At 44.2% G+C, this 20735-nt stretch overlaps 1 protein-coding gene across 1 annotated transcript in view; it reads left to right on the top strand.

Annotated features, from left to right (window-relative positions):
* Prdm5 (PR/SET domain 5) overlaps positions 1-20735 on the top strand; it is a 134022-nt gene that overhangs the window by 48994 nt on the left and 64293 nt on the right. The window contains exons 5-9 of the mRNA XM_077803368.1: positions 1940-2120; positions 3478-3599; positions 7699-7778; positions 12871-12955; positions 14078-14235. Of these exons, the coding sequence (XP_077659494.1) occupies positions 1940-2120; positions 3478-3599; positions 7699-7778; positions 12871-12955; positions 14078-14235 (626 nt within the window). The remainder of the gene's footprint in view (positions 1-1939; positions 2121-3477; positions 3600-7698; positions 7779-12870; positions 12956-14077; positions 14236-20735) is intronic.

The following is a 20735-nucleotide window of genomic DNA, read 5'->3' as shown; positions in this document are numbered from 1 at the left end:
GTCATCTGAGATCATGAAAAATGGCTGATCCCTAACAATATGCACAAAAATATAAAATGTAGATTAAAAATACAAATTTTTCTTTTTAAAATTACTTTTAAGAAAATAAGCAGAGCCTTGGAAGGTTTGGTTCTTTTTTTCCTGCCTTGTTGCAAATTTATATTGTGGTTTTGGTTGGGTGGTGAAGAGCAGGTGTCATCTGTGGGTGGCACTGCCTACAGTGGACAGGTACTGGGCCTCTCTACTCAAAGGTGACCACATTTACATTTGGAGACAGGAAGTGGAGGGTGAATATGTCATGGTGGTCTCTTATTTTTCATTTAATTTTCTGTTTTTGCTGTCTGGTCATCCTCATCCGGATATCTTCTGCTTCTTGGCATCAACATCATTATCAGCTCCCCATTTGCCTGTAGCTACCTCAGCCTCCTGATCTTCATCTCCATCCTCTTCCTCATCATCACCTTCCTCCTCCTCCTCTTCCTCATCTTCATCTACATCATTGTTAGCCTTCTGCTCCCAATTTTCCTCATTAGCATTCCCATTAGCTGGGGCGTCTCTTCCATTTTCTGCCTCCTTCACAACTTTCTTCTTCTCCTTTAAGTCCTTGGTGGTGATCTTGGAGCTAATGTCCACGCTATGTCTGACATGGTGGGGCCTGCTGGTGATCTGATGCAGTGGGTTAAAAAGGAAACTGAGTTCAGGGACTTTGGCAGTAAAGCCGCCAGAGTATGCATTGGTTGTGGTGAGCAGGGAGCTGGACCCAAGAATAGTGCAAAGATGGCTTTTCAGAGCAGCCACTGGGGCTGTATTATTTTATTTATTTTTTCTCCTTTGCCCTTGGGCTTATTATTGTATATGTTATTTTAATTTAAAAATAACTTATCCTACTTCTGTTTTAATGCCCTGATTTTTGCTATTATCAAAATATTAGTTGTCATCTTTGTAATAAGAATTAGCAGATACTTAAAAATATTTTTTTAAGGGGCTGGGGTTATAGCTCAGCAGTAGAGCACTTGCCTTGTACATGTGAGGCACTGGGTTTGATCCTCAGCACCATATAAAAATAAATAAAGTAAATATATTAATAAAATATTTTTTAAATGTGTGAACCAGGTATTACTTTTTGTTGCTATTTTCATTTTGTAATTCTTAGTGACTCACTTATAAAAGCAAAAAAAAAAAAAAAAAAAAAAAAGCAAAATCTCAGCAAGAGAAACAAGAAGCCCTGACATCTGACAGTGGAGAGTTGGGTTAAATGAATTTGCTACCTTAGGGTTAAAAAACATACCTGGCTTGAGAAGATGTTGGAAAACCTCTACCATTTCCTGTGAAGTATGACAGTAGCATAGCTGTTCTTCTGCTGTGTATGAGATACACATGCACGAAGACCCTTGGCCCTGGAGCCCCAGAGGAGCCGTGGTCTCTTCTGGATGGGATCATTGGTCGTTTTTATTTTCCTTACATTTTCTGAGTCTGGTATTCGAAAGGTGGAGTTACATGGCACACTGAGGGACTTGGGCAGAGCCCTGCAGGTCCCTTCTGCTCCTATGCCCTGGTGGTAGTCTTTCCACCCGAGTGTCACCCCCTTGTGCTTCAGCACAGTTTGCCTCCACTGCACTTGTCCTTGTGAAGCCAAAAGTGAGCCACAGGTGGCCTAGTTCAGGGAGGATTTTGTAGTTGAAGACTCTGATCTGGACAGTTAGCATCATAGGGTAAATTAAAAATTCAATTTGAATTTGAATTAATTTGGTGAAACACAAGTAAATTATTTTAGAAAGAATGTATTTCTCTCCAGTAATACTTCCTGTTATGTTTACACTTAATGTTCATAGACATAAAAGAGTTCATGTTATACTTAGTTAATTTGATTTCAAAGCGGGTGCACAAGCTTGCTGCTCTTGCTCTGAACTTTGGCCTCACTAATGCACTCCTTGTCAAGGCACAGATCCCCTTGGCTGCACAGAGGACTTCGCCTGCCCACAGTGTGAGTCCAGCTTCCCCAGTGCGGAGATTCTTGCTGAGCACCTCCAGATGCTACACCAGAGGCCCACCGAGGAGAAGGAATTCAAGTGCAAGATCTGTGGGAAGAAATTCCCAGTCCAGCAGGCCTTGCAAAGACAGTGCGTACACCACAGAGCATCTGCTGTGTCTGACCTGACTCGTGGAGGGGTGGGGTCCCACAGTGGCAGGCACCAACGTCTTTTCTGAGTGTAGCATGTTATTTTTTACATGTTTGGATTGTGAAGTTGAAGTAAGCATTGCTGGTGTCGATTGTCTTTGTCCACTTAATGACTTGGCCTTGTTAATTGAGCTGCATGGTTCACTAGCTGACATCCAGATATGCATGATGGAGCCAGGGCTTGAGGTGGCACAGCAAGTCTCAGTCAGCTCCACTCATGTCCCCTCTGGAACCAGCTGAGAGTTCAAGGAGTGCAGATTTCAGAGTGTGAGGAAACACCGAGGTTTTGGAAAGCACTGTTTGTTCAAGAGCAGTCTTGGAGGATAATCTAGAGACAAATAGATCCAGAATGTGAGAATGTGATAAAGTTAAATGATCCTCTACTCTGAACTACTTACTGTGAACTCTTTATTATTTTAGCAATGTATGTTAATAGCATATAAGTGATCCTTGTCTTTCACGGGATCATGAAACCTATAAACTCATATTTAAGTAAGCATTGGTAAGAAATCGTTAACACAGGTTAAAGTTCCTTTTTTTGGTTTTGTTAAAGTAAAATTCTAAAATATGCCATTTCGTATTGAGACCATTTCTATGCATTAGATACATCCATTTTTGCTAATAAAATTTGAGAATAAAATGTTTGACTTAAACTTAGTAAATGTTTAAGAAACCAAAATGTTTATGATACCAAGAGGTTAAGCATTTAGAGATTCTGTTGCAGTTTCTTAAGGAACAGTCAAGCCAGGGCCTGGGTACGTCCTGGTAACACTGCAGTCCAGTCAGCCTTATAGGACAGTGTTCCATGGTCCCCCAGAGATACCTGTGCTGAGCTGCAGCCTGTTGAAACAAGGTGCTAGTGCAGATTGAAAAAGAGGACAGAGGAGCCAGGAATCGCTACCGTGGCTTTCCTCATGATGGGCCTCTTACCCCTGAGGTCATAGTCCCTCTCTCTTCCTCTAGTGCTCTTGAGCGCACAGTGGGCAGCAGCCTGGAAGGCCTTGCCCAGTTCCCAGTGCTCTGTCTGCCCTTCTTCAGCTCAGCACTGAGGTTTCAACTGAGTTACCAGCTGGCTGTTACACAATTTGGGTCACTTTGCATGTGCAATCCCTTGCTTCTCAGGGACTCAGTATTACGCTAGTTAAATTGAAGAATTTAAGCCTTCTTTCTCCCCTGCTTAGATAATGCATGAAATGACCCCAAAACTCTTGTGAGATGTGTGGCAAAGGCCTTGGATGATGGCTACGTGTCATGCTGTGCGCTCACAGTTGCTTGTCCCCTTGCTGGTTTTCTTGTAGCTCTGAGCAGCACCAGGAGATGTGCCGTGGGGATGCCAGGTTCGTGTGCAGGGCTAACAGCTGTGGGAAGAGACTGAAGAGCAAAGACGCCCTGAAAAGACACCAGGAAAATGTCCATGCTGGTGAGGAGCTGGGGAAGCCGCACTCCGCTCCGCCTCACTTTGGGAGACTTCCCGCCTTGCACAGATGCACAGTTTTTCTTTCACTGAAAGCTCCTCCTTTCAAGTTGATCTCAGTGGCATTTGTTATTTTCCTGTCACTAAGCTCGGGTCTGCTTGTGCCTGGTAATTAGACCCACAAAGCATTAATATTTCTTGATGATCAATCTCATATTTCCACATAGGAAATTGCCTTCTCATAAATTGTTGTCAAGTATAGATACAGTTTCAAACTTCAAGTGATGGATGCCCTTTCACCTTAATATTTTTTATATTTAATACAATTTTAATGCTTTTTTTCTTCTATATTGAAGAATATTTCTAACTATATTTTGATATGGAAATTGAATACGTTTAGGTGAATAAAGCAATGCTATTTGAATTCCTTCTAGTGGCTAGCTAATCAACAAAACAAGTATAAAATTTGTCACTTGGATCTTACTGCTTAGCGCTTGGTCGGTGGTCATTGGTTTGCAGACTCAGCCTGTCATAGGTAATGATCCGCGGGCTGCTATCCCTCTTGCCATGCCTGGGCTGTCAGGAAGTGGGCACGGTATAGCTGGTTCCTCTTGTCTCCTCTCACATTCGGGGAAAGGTAATCAGTGCCCAGTGTCTGGACCTCGTTCTTGTGTCTGTTGTCTCTGAGTCCAGCTTGAGTAAGGCAGGCAGAGGTCATGAGATGGCTACTGCCTGCTGACAGCATCTCTGCTGGGGTGTGGGCTGCACACTGTGCTGGCAGGCAGTCTGGGAGGTGCACCACAGCTGGTGCCCGTCGCCAGGACTTCCAGGTATTGTCTGTTGTCTGTCCTTTAGAAGAACGTGTGGCTGAAGTATGGCAATGACATTTTTCTGAATTCAGGTCTACTGGGACCTTCTCCATGATCACAAAAGGCAAACATAACTTTTTCATAGAATTGCCTTCATAGTTTTTTAAAATGCTGTTCTGATTAAAATGCTGTTCTTAATTTTCTGCATCTAGGTCTGCAGTGTGGTGTAACAGAGCTTTGATGTCAGTTTTTTTAAAAATATTTTTATTTATTTTTATGTGGTGCTGAGGATCAAACCCAGTGCCTCACATGTGCAAGGGTAGCTAGTGCTCTAACACTGAGCCCCTGATGTCAGTTAAAAAAAAAAAAAAAATATATATATATATATATATTTATATATATATATATATATTTATATATATTGTTGATGAACATAATATCTTTATTTTTATTTGGTGATGAGGATCAAACCCAGTGCCCCATTCATGCCAGGCGAAAGCTGTACCACTGAGCCACAGTCCCAGCCCTGAAGTCAGTTTTAAAGTCCACTTAAGAAGCCAGATGAGCATAGAAACCCTGTAAATCTGTGTTCCAAGTACTGGGCCTGTGCCCTTTCTGCTGTGTGTGGGCATAGTTGTTTTTTGTTGTTGTTGTTGTTGGTAGTGGTGGTACCTGGAATTGAATCCAGAGGTGCTTAACCACTGGGCCACACCCCCAGCCCTTTATTGTATTTTATTTAGAGACAGGGCCTTGCTGAGTTGCTCAGGGCCTCGCTAAGTTGCTGAGGCTGGCTTTGAATTCACTATCCTCCTGCCTCAGCTACTCAAGTTGCCGGGATTACAGGCATGTGCCATGTGCCCAGCTGTGAGCATAGTTTTTTGAGGTTTCTTGTAACTGGCCTTGGATATTATAATATTGTAGTTTCTGGAAATTCAAGGTGATTTTGTCAAAAATAATTCATAAAAGGAAATAGTTTTGTTATTCTTCTTTCCATTTTGCAGATTGTGTGAAATGTGAAATCTTAGTGTTTAGGAAGAATATTCAGTGCTTTTGCTGGGTCTGGCACATGAGTTCAGTGTCTCATGCATGGCCTCTCTCTTGCCTTCTCTCTTCTCTGAGAGCAATGAAGACATTTGGGACAGAGCATTCCCTGCTGAGAGTGGCCAGTGAAGTACCGCTCCCATGGTTGTGGATCCTTCAGTACAAAGGGACGAAGGGATTCCAGGGTGCACAGGGTCTGTAGCTCCTGCTGTTGACGGGAGATGCCGAGAGAGTGTGGGTGTGGGCCACACTTCTCCACAGAGGCTGTGCATGAGGTGGGCAGGTCCTTGGGCTAGCTCCTAAAGATACTTAACCTGCAGGGAGGGTGCTGTGGTCCTAGAACCTGGGTGACCAAGTGTTTGGGGCAGTTGAGGATTTCTTTCATGGTCGCCTACTATGGAATGTGTTTCTGAACATTTTTCTTTTTGTCTGGCCCTAGGGGTTGAACACAGGGCCTGTGCATGCCTGACAAGCCCTCTCTAACTGAGCTGTATCCCCCACCCAGCTGAGGATTCTTGACAGACGAGAGTGCAAGTCAAATACCAGATTCACTTGCTACAGAAAAGCCACAGTGGCACCAGGGTCTAGTTTGGGTTTGTGCAGGTGCAGCTTTCCTGGAACCTCTGGGAGCTTGTGGAGTGGTGAGAACCTCTACACTTAGCCAAAAGGGGCCCACAGTCGAAGGGGCTGCTTCTGAACCCAGTTCCTGCCCTTCTCCTTTGCTAGGTCCTATGGATGCTGGTGAGGAGAGTGTAATTATAGGACATGATCTTTTTTCATAGCCACAAGCTTTTTCTGCATTTTTTTCCAAAGGAACTGAGATTCCAGATCTCAGTGGGAGAGGAGATACGAGGAGAAGGAAAAAGACTAGAGAGTGGGCAGGGAATGTGGTAGAGCTGGGGTGCTGAGTGAGGTGAGAGGGCTGCCTGAAGAAACCCACTTCTCTGCCCTCTTCCTCCTGCATCCACTGTAGGGAAGACAGGGCACAGCCTTAGGGAACAGCCACAGTGCCGGATGGGGCAGGGGTGAAAAGGAATTCTGGATGGAAGATGGGCAATCCCAGCTGGTGGGAGCTGGAGAGGAAATGTTCCTTCCCAGTGGCCCTTCAGGTGGCTGTGTGTACGGAGAGGTTGATGGACATGTGGCAGGTGTTCATGCAGCTTGGGAGCCTTTTCTTAATCAGCAGCGCTCCTCCTTGTACAGCACCAAGGTTGTGTTCTTGGCTGCAGTGCTGGGCGTGGTGTGGATGTGCTGCTACTTGGGATACCTGGAAATTCAAGATGAAAATTTTTATTCTTTTTTTATTAAAGTATTTTTTTCTTTTATAAACATTATCCTATAACAAAACCAAACTGTTTCATATTTCCGGTTTTGCTTGCTTTGGATTTGCTTCAAAGTAATAAAGAAGTGGGGAGAGGAGAGTATAGGTTGGACAGGAGCAGGTGTGGTCTGCCGTGGTCAAGTGGGTAATGGGCCCACCGTTCACTGTACCATGTATTTACTTTTTGTGTATTTGAAATCAGTTAAAAGTTGACAGATCATTTTGTGGCTCTTTGTGGTGATAAAGATGATACTGTTACTGTATCACATTTAATCAATCTTTTCACATATTTTATCAAGTCTTTTCATTTCTATAACCACTGTGAAGCTTGTAAAATGAACCACTATAAATTTAATCCCTATATGAGAAGACAAAAGTCAGCTTTGTTTTGTTGTGAATTGTCAATATAATGTTTAATCCTGCTTGATTTTATCTTATTTTATTTCCTAACATTGATTTGCTAAAAAGTGTGCTCATAGAAAAGTCTAATGATAGAATAATCTAATTTATGAATTCCATCTTTATAACCCTATGAGATGAAATAAAATATTCTATTGAAATATAAAGGAAGTAGAAAAAATCAACTTGTGAATTGATAATTCAGTTTTTCCCTTCATAAGCGGATTTGGCTCATTACAGCTTTGGCTTGATGGTTCATGGAGATGTGCGATTCTTGGTTAGGACATGGGAAAGGGAAAGAGGTCTGTTCCATGCACGTAGAAGGCAGAATATAAGCGGCATATCTCTTACATTTGAAAGAAAGGGTCTCAGATACCACTCGCTCTTTATGTGAGTTTGATGGATGGTTCTCCCTCCGATCTGAATGGATGCTGGCGCCTGAGTTATGGGGTGGAATTTCATACCCTGTTGAAACTCCCTGTGGTGCCCCTTATTGTCTCATTTAATTCATGACGGGTTTTCATTTCTCTTTTAGGAGATCCTAAGAAAAAGCTCGTGTGTTCGGTATGCAGTAAAAAGTGTTCCTCTGCCTCCAGCCTGCAGGAGCACAGGAAGGTCAGTGAGATGAACCCACTCTCAGAGACCTGTCAGCAGCTCGTGGTGTCTGCCATGTGAACTTGTGGCTGACTGACCCAGGACAGAGCTTTGTCATGAATCTAAGTGGTACCGTATTCTAGAGCACAGAGTCAGTGTGCAGAAAGGCAAGCTGCTGAGGCTTTGAGCTGCTGTCATTGCTCAGCGCTGGTGAACACACTGTCCCTCCGCCCTGTGTCGTTTCTGGCCGAGGTTTTACCTAAAACACCTGCCTTGGCTCATGGCCTTGTCCGTTGCTGTTTGCTCAGGAAATATAAGTCAGTGAGAAAACTATGCATTTTTGGAATGTGCTGGCAAGTGACCTTTGGTTTTGAAATGAGTGCATGTCATAATTTAGTCTGGCACAACAAAGGCGAGAGCTGCATTGTGTGATTTCGTGATGATGTGAATTGCCATGTAACGGTCCATTGAGTTTGATTTTACTCCATTCTATTTTTCATGTTGATGTGGTAAATTGTGCATTGATACGATTGTATATTTAGGTGTTATTAACAGACGAAAATGATTCCTTAGGATAAAATGAATTTAACATTTTACAAAAAGGATAAAAATTTATTATTTTGTAGCAAAAATTAATCTGAAAAATAAATGGTAATTCTTACCTAAGAATATTAGCCTTGAGATGGGGATGTGGCTCAAGCGGTAGAGCGCTCGACTGGCATGTGCGGGGCACTGGGTTCGATCCTCAGCACCACATAAAAATAAAATAAAGATGTGTGTCCACCGAAAACTAAAAAATAAATATTAAAAAAAATCTCTCTTTCTCTCTCTCTCTCTTTAAAAAAGAATATTATTCTCTAGTTAAAAGAATGTATAATAAAAGAGAGTTAAAATTGAATTTATATTTTCATTAATGTCATTGCTAGGGTCCAAAATGTACATGTTACATTCTGTTATAACAAAGATGAAAAATTGCTTTTGTTGTGTTTTGTAATATGATTGTCTCTCTCTGTGTACATAGGTGTATTTCAAAATAACTTGATGGTACTGGAAATTCATTGTGATTTTTAATCTAGTAGCTCCAACCATTTTTGTGGACTTAATTTAGCACTTGAGACAGTTAAATCATTTTGTTGACATGTCTGCAGTTCTGGTTTCTGGAACAGTTTTGATCCTCATATGGAGAAGTGATGGAACAGCCTGATTGTGAATCAGGGTGGGGGCTGTGTGTGTCACTAGCCCTCAGTGTTGAACACATCAGTGTTGGGTTTTTGGTTTTGTTCTCTTAGTGCTATTAAATTCTTTTTTTGGTAAAGTTTCCAAATAGTGATTTTAATTAGATTATTTTAAAAATTTAAGTGTCTTGTGAATGTATATCATTCCTCTGCAGGGGTCTTATTGATCTTTGTATTAGTACATGTACAGAAATTACCTTGGACAGTTTGCCTGGGTGCCATTGCAGATGTCCCTTCTTTTAGGTATCTCATTCCCCTCCCATCGCTTGTCTGGCTTCAGGAAGAAAAACCTATTCTGTCAAAAAGATCAAGCTACTGGAATAGATGTTTTCTAAATATCATCTTACTTTTATTATTTTATGGTTTATTTACCTGATTTGTTTAAAGAGGTTGAAATTTAGAATAGTTTACCAAATAGAGCATTTTAGCACAGTTCACTGTGGAGAATAGTTCTGAACAGTGTCCTGTTATCCATTTATTTCCTTCTCAACGTAAGAGCCTCTCCCCTAGAGGAGCATCTTGGTAGAGGGGCTGTAGCTCCTGTCTTTGAGGTGAGCCCTTATGGAGCCTAGTCCTTATTGACTTAACACAGCCCTTCCTCCCTAATAGCCTTGCTGCTCAAGTTTCACCTTCCTGAATACTAGGCAGCTTGTATTGCTGACAGTTTTGGCCATCTTTGGTTGGGTATGTCTAATGTCTAATAGAGTTTAGCTACCCGGCACCACCCTGCCAGTAGATGGTGCTTTATGACAATAGACACTCTCTTATATTAAAGCAAAGAATGTTGTGGTCCCTCTTGACAATTATTAGAACTTAAAAATGGTAACATATTATTCTCCCAATTAATAATTTTCAAAATATTTCTGCATAGCTTTGGGTGTAATTAAATTGTATTGAAACTGCAGTTTGAGATGAGACTAGATTCTCTGCTTCTGCTGGTGGGTGGATCTGTGCAAGCTGAAGGTCTCTGCAGCTCAGAAAACTCTCTTTAGTGTTGGGAGCTAATCAAGGCAGGGGGTGCCTGCTGGTGTCAGCTCTCAGGTCACAACTGGCAAAACCAGGTTCTTCTCTACTATTATTGAGTGATTGTTGCAGCTGTTAATGGGGATTGTGCTCTCCAGGGTCTTAGCAGACCCCAGCAGCTCACCAGTCACTTTCCAGGTACTTGTCTAGCACATTCCAAGAATGAAATCCACAGAAAATAACAGAAGGCAAGAGTAACATGAGAAGAAAAGAGACAGTGCTTCTATAGGAGTAAGAGGGGTGTCCCAATAGGGGTTGCTGCCTGAATATACAGTTTAGGGGCATATATAGCTACTGGTAGGGGCACTGATCAATATTCAGGCTAACCAGGTCTTGGAAAAGTACCAGCAATGTTGGTTTGGCTGATGACCTTGTGATTCTTTAGCCCTTGAGTTTGAATTTTCCTGTAATCTCCATTCAAGTCCACCACCACTTGCATTTTTCCTGCTGCTCCAGGACAAACGCTTGGCTAGAATGTTTGGAATGTTTTTGATTATTTTCTTGGAGTGACCTTTACATCTGGGTCAAAGTCTTAATTGATGGGCTGGGGATGTGGCTCAAGCGGTAGCGCGCTCGCCTAGCATGCGTGCGGCCCGGGTTCGATCCTCAGCACCACATACCAACAAAGATGTTGTGTCCGCCGAGAACTAAGAAAAAATAAATAAATATTAAAAAAAAAGTCTTAATTGAGGGTTATTTCTTATCCTAATAGTGTCACCTATCATTTGACTTTAAATCTGTTTGTTGAGCAGCCTTGGGTATTTGGAAATAGCTTTGGCATGCTCTCTTGTACAGTACATGATCACTTTTTGTAATTTTGGGACTATCCTTTTAATTCAACCTTGAAAAGATTTTCCTATTTCTGAAGCTGTGAGCATTAAGAAGTGAACACATGAGTATCCAACAGTGTTTCGTCTAATTGTTTGTTTTTCTTTGTGGACTAGTGATTTTTTTGTTGTTGTTGTTGTTGTTGTACTGAGGATTGAACCCAGGTATGCTCTACCACTGAGCTGCATCTCCAGCCCTTTTTATTTTGAGACCGTTCTTGCTACATGCTGGCCTTGAACTTGCGATCCTCTTGCCTCAGTCTCCCAAGGGGCAGGGATTACAGGTGTGTACCACCATATCTGACTGGATTGAAAAGAAATAAAGTTTTAATTTATGTATGGCTCAGAGGCTTATCATATTGGTCATTTCAAAATTATATAAGGGGCAGCCTTTGGCACGCATTGAACAGACACATTTCTTCTGAGTTCTGTGACACTTGTATCTTGCTCTTGAGCACTGGGCTCTGGAAAGGACCCTGATTAGGTGGGGGCCACGCTTCTCTGAAGGATGGCCTTTGTACAGGAATCCTGCAGACCCCATAGCTCCTGTACATCTCTAAAGAGCACATGTCAGGCCCTCCCACAAGGGTGGCTTTTGCTGCTGCTGTTTCTCTACTTTGCTTGGCTTTTCTCAGGTGAAGTTTCCAGATCCCCAAGAGTCAGGCTAGACAGAAGCAGCAAGGGTTGCTGCCTTGGACTTGCCTCATGCCTGGCAGTGATGGCGGGCCTGGGCTGTAGGCTCCCATCTGTGGGCCTCATCCTTGTGTCTTCCCCTTTCCCCCTCTCTGCTTTGAGTCCTGTCCTAGTCACTTAGATTAGGCAAATGTGGCAGGGGACAGCCCATCCCCCCACATCACTGTGGTGCTACACTGGTCCAGGGTCTTGGTCCTCGGGTGTGTCTCCAGCTGTTCTGCATCAGGCTGCATGCTTTGTCTATCTGGGTCATGTTCCGACTGTGCCTTTGATGAGGTGGGCCATGAACATGACTCCACCAAACCAGTTCTGAGTCTTCAGCCGAGTTACTGGTGCTCTTGTTCATTGATGATCAGCATTTCCCATCCAAGGCTTTGTGCGGGGCTTTGCTTTAGGACCTAGAATCCTGGTTCTGGTAATAAACTGGACTTCCACTTTTTATGCCACTGACCCATTTCCCTGATCTGGAGTCTGGGAGGGAAAGAACCAATGTAATATTCAACTGTAACATTTATATTAAGTAATTATTAGCTAAAGTTATATCCCTGTTATTAGGATTTTTTTAAAATATACATCTTATTTAAGTTATGATATTATGGGATACAAACCCATACACATGTAGTAAAATAGTTGTAATAGTGAAACAAATTAACATATCACTATCTCACAGTCACCCACCCCCATTCCAGTGCAAGGGCAGCATGACCTACTCGGGTTACAATAGACCTTGAGTGCATTATGCAATCACTGCTATAGTCCTCAGGTCTTAGGTCAGACCTTTAGATGCTTCATCCTCCGTTTGCTTGGCTTTGGCTCCCTGGACCTGCGTCTCCCGTTTTCTTTTGGCTGGAGTTCTCTTGTCGTTGGACACTTGCACTGAGAACTAAATGCCTTCAGAATCATCTCTCTTCTGGTCTTCTGCTGTAATTAATACTTTGCTCTGTGCTACATACATTTAAGTTTAAAATATACTTGGTTACTAGAAAAGGAACAGTATTACCTGCAGTTTACAGATGTCTAAGTCTAAATTTGTGCACAACAAAGGAATTAATGTATTAGCTGTACTTTTTATAGAGCATATACATTTGACATGAACTAAGTAGGTCAGTCATTGCATATTTAAGCAGCTTTAGTCTGTTTCCTTTGGATGATGTGTTTTTACTAGGAATGCATTCATTGCATTTTAATTTATTCAGGGCAGTATGAGCAAATCAGGGCTGAATTTTACTGGGTCATTTGGACATGGCAGCTGCCCCTATGTTTGTGCTTTTTCTTGGGTTTCATGTGATTTGTTAGGCTTCAACAGCTGATTAACTGTTCACTAACCTCTTGCAGGTCCATGAGATTTTTGATTGTCAAGAATGCATGAAGAAGTTTGTCTCAGCCAATCAGCTGAAGCGCCATCTCATCACCCACTCAGGTAATGCTGCTTCTTCATTTGTTGAGATCCTGAAGAAGATCCTGTCATTCCCAGGACTCAGAGTCATGGTCCTGCTCTGAGTTCTGGCTTGGCTTTAACTAGTCATGTGACTTTGAGCAAGTTACTGAATGCTCTTGAACTCTGTTTATAAAGCAAAGGTGGTTGGACTGAAGGACATACAAGTCTTCACCGTTCCCTTTCAGTTCCTCACCTGCACCTCCTGGATCTCAGTTTCTCTATTCTTCATCTGTGCAGCGGAATCCTGGTGCCTGCACAGGCTAGGTGAGGTCCCTGTTATGCTGCTGGCAGTGTCTCACACTTGGGAGGCTCTGCAGTCTCAGAGTCTACATTAATGGACACCTTACATTCTAAATGCAACCCTAATAAGTCAGTGTCAAGAGGGATTTATAAATATGCTTTGGAGTATCTTTCTGAAGCCAGTTTCAGCAGCAGGAGCTGCACTTATGCAGACTTAAAAAAGTCAACTCTGGAAACATTTTTTCCTCAGTGAAGTCTCTTCTAGAAGTCAAGATGCCCAATTTAAGGCCATATGAAGTCAGGATATTTTCTAATGTCCACCCTTTTTGGAGGTAGATGTAGGTGTTTTAGCAAATTAAAGTCAGATTAAAAACTGGTGGCCTTCAGGTGTGCTTTGATTGACATGGTATTTTTTAAGTTAGTTATGGGCATCATTTGTAACAAGTCTTTCAGGTTACCTGGGGTAAAGGTGGACTGTTCTCCGTCTGAGTGCTGGGAAGTGGAAGCTCTGCTGCAGGGTGCCCATGGCCCAGCAGAGGCTCTTTCCTAACCCCCGCTGTCTCCTCCCTGCCTTAGGGTCTGATTTAAACTCACACATCTCAGCCCATTTTTCATCTGGATTTCGCCTTTGAACTTAAACTTCTTCACATGGAAGCTTTAGTTTTCAAAACAGGCCTGCAGAAGAGCAAGCTCACCTTCCACTTGCAGACAGACTCCGGTACCTGTCATGATGGATAGGGTGGCAGCTTCCTTTAGTGTAACCACGTTTTAAATTACTTATGCTCCTGTGGTTTGAGGGTAGAACGTGTCCCTCAGACCCTTTACTTTGTATAGACATGAGCCTTCTCCACTCATTTTTCACAGAAAGACGGCCCTATCATTGTGAGATTTGTAACAAGTCTTTCAAGAGGCTTGATCAAGTGGGCGCCCACAAAGTCATTCACAGTGAAGACAAGCCCTACAAGTGCAAGCTTTGTGGAAAGGGGTTCGCTCACAGGAATGTCTACAAGAATCACAAGAAGGTAAAAGCATATTCAGATTTTTTTCACTTATTTGCTGATAATGATTTTCAGTTGCTTATCCCTAGGCATCTGGGGCGTTTGGAGTGTGGTGGAGCCTGGAGAACATCTTGCTTCTACTCTCCTGTGGCTCCTCAGACCAATTGGCTCTGCGGGGTTTCCGGCTTCCCTTCTCTACAGAAGCTGTCTGATGAGCAAGCATTACTGAGCTATTAAATCAATAAACTAACTCTCGGCTGTTAAATTAATTTTGACAGCTGTGGGGTGGTGCTGAGTGCCAAGACCTCCTTCTCTTCCTCCTTTTTAAAAAGACTTATCTCTACTTATGTTGCCTTTTGGAATATAAGTATATTTTTGGTGTCTTTATGGTATATTTTGCTAGGTCTTTTGCAATTTCTCTGACTTCTTTGGTCTCTGTTTGTCAGCTTTCTGTCACTGTGACAAAATACTTGAGATATAAGCCACTTATGAGGAGGAAAGATTTGTTTTAGAGCGTGGTGTCTGCGGCTTCCTTCTAGGTTGGTTCCTTTGCTCTGAAGCCTGTGGGGAGGCAGAACCTCCTTGGGGCGTGCTGGAACAGAGCTGCTGGCCTCATGGTGGCTGGGCAGCAGGGAGATGGCTGGGTTCGGGGGAAGGGGCTAGGGTCCCAGTGTCCCCTTCAAGGGCACATCCCAGTGCTTCACTTCCCCCACCAGACCCCATCTCCTGAGGGTTCTGACACCTCCCAGTATCATCAAGGTTGGGGACCAAGCCGGGGACAAAGTCTTTGACATAGGGCCTTTGGGCACATTTCCATGCTCTCAGTCTCCCTTGGCCCGGGAGAATGGCCTGGGTGCCCTGGACATCTTCTGTGCTCTCTCCCCCTAAGATTTTGACTGTACCCATAATGTTGCCATCAAAGCTGTACTAAAGAATTCCAGGTGATTCACTTTCTATAGTACGCAAGCTTCAGACCCATATTTTAGTTGCTTGCTAGGTTCATAGCTGGGCATGCTTTTGACAATGTGACAGCGTGCTCCAGAGTGGATTTTTCATTCTCTTTGCTCCAGATAACTGCTCTTCTGCAGTTTCTTTTTCTGTTAATGACAGAAGTACATGATTACCCAAGTCTCTTTCTTTAGTCTTGAGTCTTTACAGAATTAGGGCCAAATCATGAAGACCCTGCCTTCTGCACCCTCTCACTACCCTCATGAATGCCCCTTTCTTGTCAGTTTGCTTACATATATCTTTTGGGGCTGGTGATGAACCCCAGGGTAGTGCAGGTGCTGGGCAAGTGCTTACCACTGAGCTGCACCCTAGCCCATGCCTGCCCTTGCTATTCTAGCATCTTGATAGTTGGTTTCCACCCCAGCCCCTTCATGCCATTTAGTCAGCTTCTTAGTTTTATTTCTTCTCACTCCAGGGAAATCACCCAAGTACAGCCTTGTCATGACTCCCAGTGACAAGTGGGGTTCCCATGCTCACTGTTTGTAGTGCATGCCCTGCTGCTGCTCAGGGTTCTGTGCAGCCCCCTGGAGCAGCTGCAGGCTGGATTCCCTCTCCCTCCTCACATCATGGTCTCCTAGCTGGTTCTGCTGATTTCCCATCTTACCCTTGACCTTTGCTCCAATTCTTGTTGCAGAACACATTTGTTTTATCTGTTTTTTGAGGATGATAAATAGTGTTTGAGTCGAATTCAGGAAATGTGTCCAAAGATACTCAAGGTCCTAAAAATCCATGTGAAAACATACTTGTGATGTGACGAATGTTTGCTATTATGTAACCTCATACCGTCCCTTTAAAACAGCTCATTACTTATTTTTTCACCTTCGATATTCTATGGGGATTATAGTGACCTCAGTATATTTATGAGGGACTTTCCAAAGACATGACTTGACCTCCTTTGAAATCATTTTAAAAATTATGACAGCAGTTTCAGTTTACTGGAGACTCAGCCGGACTGTTGATAGTATTCCTTGTCTCTGCCTGTCCCTGCATTCTGCCCATGTGTCTAACCCAGGTGTTATGTGTGCAGGGAGAGCTGTGTGCATTGCCACTGCTCTGGAATTGCATGGCTGTAAAAAACTCTCTGGCCGGTTTCCTGCTCACTCTCTGGAACTTCCAGCTCCTTTCTCGATGAAACTGATCCACCCACGTTTATGAGATTTTCACAGTTTGGCTGTGTTATGTGCCATGTGGGAATTCGGCATAGGATCTTTGCGCCGTCTCTCATGCCCTCAGTCATAAATCAAGTGAAAGTACTGGTGATGCCTTGGAAAGGCAGAGGCATGGTGGCTGACCTTCCTGCATGGAAGCATATTCAATCCTCTGCCCTTGACATATGTGTTCCTGACGATGTGCTGATCCGCTGTGTGTTTGGTATGGTTATGTGAAAATATCTGAACTAGTTCTCCAAGAATCATGTGAGAAAGGAATCAAGCTTTTATTCTACCATTATACATTCATGGCTAGTTAGGAGACTTCAGAATAAGGATGTGCCAAGGAACTCAGGAGAAAAACCATTAAGAGTCCATCAGCTCTTCATTATGTCCCAGGCCCAAGGTTTGTTATTATAAATAAATTAAATGTTCTTTTGGTTTGCTGGGTATGTATTTGGTTTGCTGTGCATTTTCATTATACTTGTCTTATTTTGGGCCAGTTCTTATCTTCTATCATTTAGATTTACTTGAAAAAAGAACATTATCATTCATTATATAGTGAAGTTTCAAAGGAATGATTTTTATTTAAAAATTTAGCACCATGAAGAAGAATGAAATTATGCTGGTAAATGGATGGACTAGAGACTATCATGTTAAGTGAGATAAGTTAGACCCTAAACATCAAAGGTTGCATATTTTCTCTGCAATGTGGAAATTAGTCCAAAGTAAGGAATGAGAGAGACAGAAACAGAGCAAGAGACAAAGGGGAAAGGGGTGGGGTAGGGAATTCTATTAAAATAGAAACATCAGTGAACTAGATGAAGGAGATTTAGGGAGAGGGAGAAGGGATGGGATGAGGGAAGAACAGCAAAAGGAGTAGTCTCACCTGACTTTCCTGTGTACGTGTGGGTGTACCACCGTGAGACTCACCCTCATGCAGGTCCCCGAGACCCAGAAACAACAAATAGACAAACAGACAAAACAACTATTAGTAAATAGCAGAAAGATCAGTAGAAGGAAGGTGGGGGGAAGGGGAAGTACTGAGAACTGAATCAGACCAAGTTATATTCCATGCCTTTGTAATTATGTCAAGATGAATTCCAACATTATATATAACTAAAAAGAACCAATAAAAAGGGAAAGACAAAAATGAACCACAGCCACTGATTCTGTCGCCTTGCCCACAGAGTAGGCTCAGTAGGTCACGGTGAGTCTTCCTACACCCCATCCTTTCTGATATTCATTTGATCTGGAGTTGTAAATCAAGATCTAGTTTAAAAAAATAATTTCTCTGGCTCCAGCTCTATTTTGATGATGTAAATCTCAGTTGAGTAAGTTCAGGACCACTGGAGATAGCTAACCCTCCTCTGCCTTCCGTTCCCTCTCAAACTTAATGCAAGGAACAGGTGCACCTGTAGCCTCCTGCCTCCCACGCAGGATGGAGGTGCAGAGGACCGAGCCATGGATAATCCCCAGGGCTGGGTGTGTGTCTGTCGGAGAAAGGCCTACCTTTCAGACCGTTGTGGCCTTCCAGGGTGGTACTATAGCAGCCACCAAGGATGACTAGTCACAGCTTTTCTTGCAGTGATTGTACTGGGCCCCTCAGGGCAGTGTTCATCCAGTCGTAGTGAATTTTACACCACGGCCAGCTTAGGAACCAATTTACTAGAGGTCCTGAATAGCCACTAAAAAATAGAAAGGGTACGAGTTAGGATGACTTATGAAATAGTATACGTGTGCCTGCATGTGTGTTGAATTTTGATTAAGGGATATTCCTTTGGGGCTGGGGTGTGGCTTAGTGATAGGGGGCTTGTCTAGCAAGCAAAGGCTCTAGGTTTGGTTCCTGGAACTGTCCCCACCTCCCAGAAAAAGAACAAAACAGAAAAGAAAAAATTTTTTTCCATGTCCATCAAATTGCTTAGGTGAAATTCCGTTAGGTCTTAGAACAGGACAGGCCTCTCCCCCAAAGGTCATGAGCTGGCGTCCCAAACCTGGGAGATGAGGTGCCAGGTGGAGACAGCCTTGGTGATGGCAGCACGGCTGCCCTCCGACCAGGACATGGACACTCAGTGGCTCAGGTGGAGCTGTGTCTGCCTCTGTGTGCGTGCACAGGCCATCTCCAGCTGAGGGGCCTACGCTCTGAGGGGCACAGTTGCTGTCCGTATCCCAAGTTCTAATGGCAAGTCCCTTACCTTGTTTAAGTTGGAATGAGATAATAATGTTCTCATTATTATTATGATGAGATAATAATGTTCAATTTGTTTTAAAAAATTTAAATGTGTTCTTTATTCATTATTGAGGAATAGTTGCCAAAATATGTGTAGATCTGTGGTATAAATGTGTTTTCATACGTGGATGCGGTGTACAGTGACTACCAGTCTGGCTAGTTAGCACAGCCACCGCCTGATAGAGCTGTCTTCGGTGTTTCCTGGTTTGAGGTCTGTTTTGATTCTGAGTGACCTCACCACAGACAGCTAGCATGAGGGGTGACGGGGGTGCTAACCAGCTTGACTTTGTTGCTCCAGGGTGTGCTCCCAGTGTGATATTGCACAGTGCACACATATAAAGAGCCCCGCTCTTGGCATTCAGGAGCACCTACATCATCATCATCATCATTATCATTGTCATCATCGTCACAGCTTCCCTGCACTGGAACCTGCCTCTCCTCCAGCTGCACCTCTGCACTCCCTCCTTCCTGCACTGCTCTGTGCCTGTGTGCATGGCTTTTAGGTCCACACAGAAGTGCCATCATGCTGTGGTTTCTTTACCCTGAGGCCCCTGACTTCAGTCTTCCTGCACTTGGCTTGTTTTACTTGGTGCAGTGTCCCCCATATCATAGGTGACAGACAGATGTCCTTCTCCTCAAAGGTTGCGTGTTATTCCATGTGTGTGTATACCACATTTCCTTACCTGCTCGTCCTCGCCGATGGCTCTCAGGTTGAACCTGCAGTGAGCATGGGTGCGTGGGTGCCTTGGGGACACTTGGCTTCATTCCCCTTGGGCGTGTGCCCCTCCTGGGCTGCCCTTCAGGTGGCTGTTCTCCTCTGAGGCTTTCTGGTAGGCTGCATACTGTTGTCCTTTGGCTGAGCTCGCCCAGATCCTGACCATGTGCGGGGTTCTCCTGACATATGCTCTTCTTTCCTGAGACTGCACAGGAGAGAGATGCTATACTGACTTACTCATCACATGCTGAATGTGAAGGATGATGATGACCCAGTGAAAGCCCTGAGAAATGACCCCAGAAGAGCCAGCACTCTAGGCTGAGGTCGCTGTGGCAGGTCATGCCCCAGGTCTGGGTGTCAGTGCGTGACATGCATTGAGGGCTGGCCTACCTGACTTTCCCTGGACTGGCCGACATGCTGGTGGTCGTGTGGCCTTCTGGTAAATCACAGTCCCACTTCTTCCTCGTGGGTGAGTTTGGCAGCCTGAAGACCCCAGGTGCTCCTGGAGCCCTCCGTGTAAGCACCCTGCGCTGCTCTCATTTCCCATCCCCTTTTCTTACCCTGAGGCCCCTGACTTCAGTCGAGAGCCCTCCTTCCCAGCTGTCCACCGTGCACCTGCTGGCCCACGTCCCCCAACTCCTGAACCTCCTCATAGCCTGGAGGAAAAAGACCAGAGGGATGGTGCATCTGTGACAGGTCCCAAGGGCCTGCTCCGGTGACTAATTTGCAGTGCCTCCCCGGCCCCCTGCCCCACTTCAGGCCTGCCCCCACTGGAGGTCCCTCTGTGTTGGAGGTCTGAGTGGAGGGTCACAGAAGGGCAGGCGGGTTCCTGGGCTGCCCCACGAGGCACCCTGACTGTAGCCCTGTGCCGAAGCCAAGTGCCAATGACTCGGCTTGGCACAGAATCACGAGCCACCACACAGCTCTGTAGGTTCAAACAGCAATTCTTTATTCCGGATCTCACACCAGCCTCCACACACGTTCAGGGGCAGTCTCGTTCTGCCGCACACTTCACCTACTCCACGAGGCTTTTTCCAAAATCCCATTTGAATCTCACGAGAACTCAACGGGAACAAGCAACAGGAACACCCTAATCCCAGCAGCAATAATCTTCAACCTCAACTTCCCTAAAACCCATATTCTTAAACCGGGAAACGCCTTAAACCGGGAACACCCTAAGCCCAAGGACCGGGATACTTCCTCAAACCTGCAGGATACTTCCTCAAACCTGGATCCACCCTCGATCACCTTGAGCAGGGTCATCTTTCTCAAACACACAAGCAAGGTCGCAGCAAATTTCCAAGGCAAGTCCATTTAACATGGGGTACACTGGCAAGGATTACGATGCGTCAATACCTACTTGGTAATGGCCCTCAGCAGCCCTGTCTGTGACCACCTGCTTTTCACTACCCTGGGAGAGACA

This window comes from Urocitellus parryii, chromosome 10 (assembly GCF_045843805.1).
Source record: "Urocitellus parryii isolate mUroPar1 chromosome 10, mUroPar1.hap1, whole genome shotgun sequence".
Taxonomy (NCBI): domain Eukaryota; kingdom Metazoa; phylum Chordata; class Mammalia; order Rodentia; family Sciuridae; genus Urocitellus; species Urocitellus parryii.
Note: the sequence above shows the minus strand (reverse complement) of the source record. Positions and strands in the feature narration are given on the sequence as shown.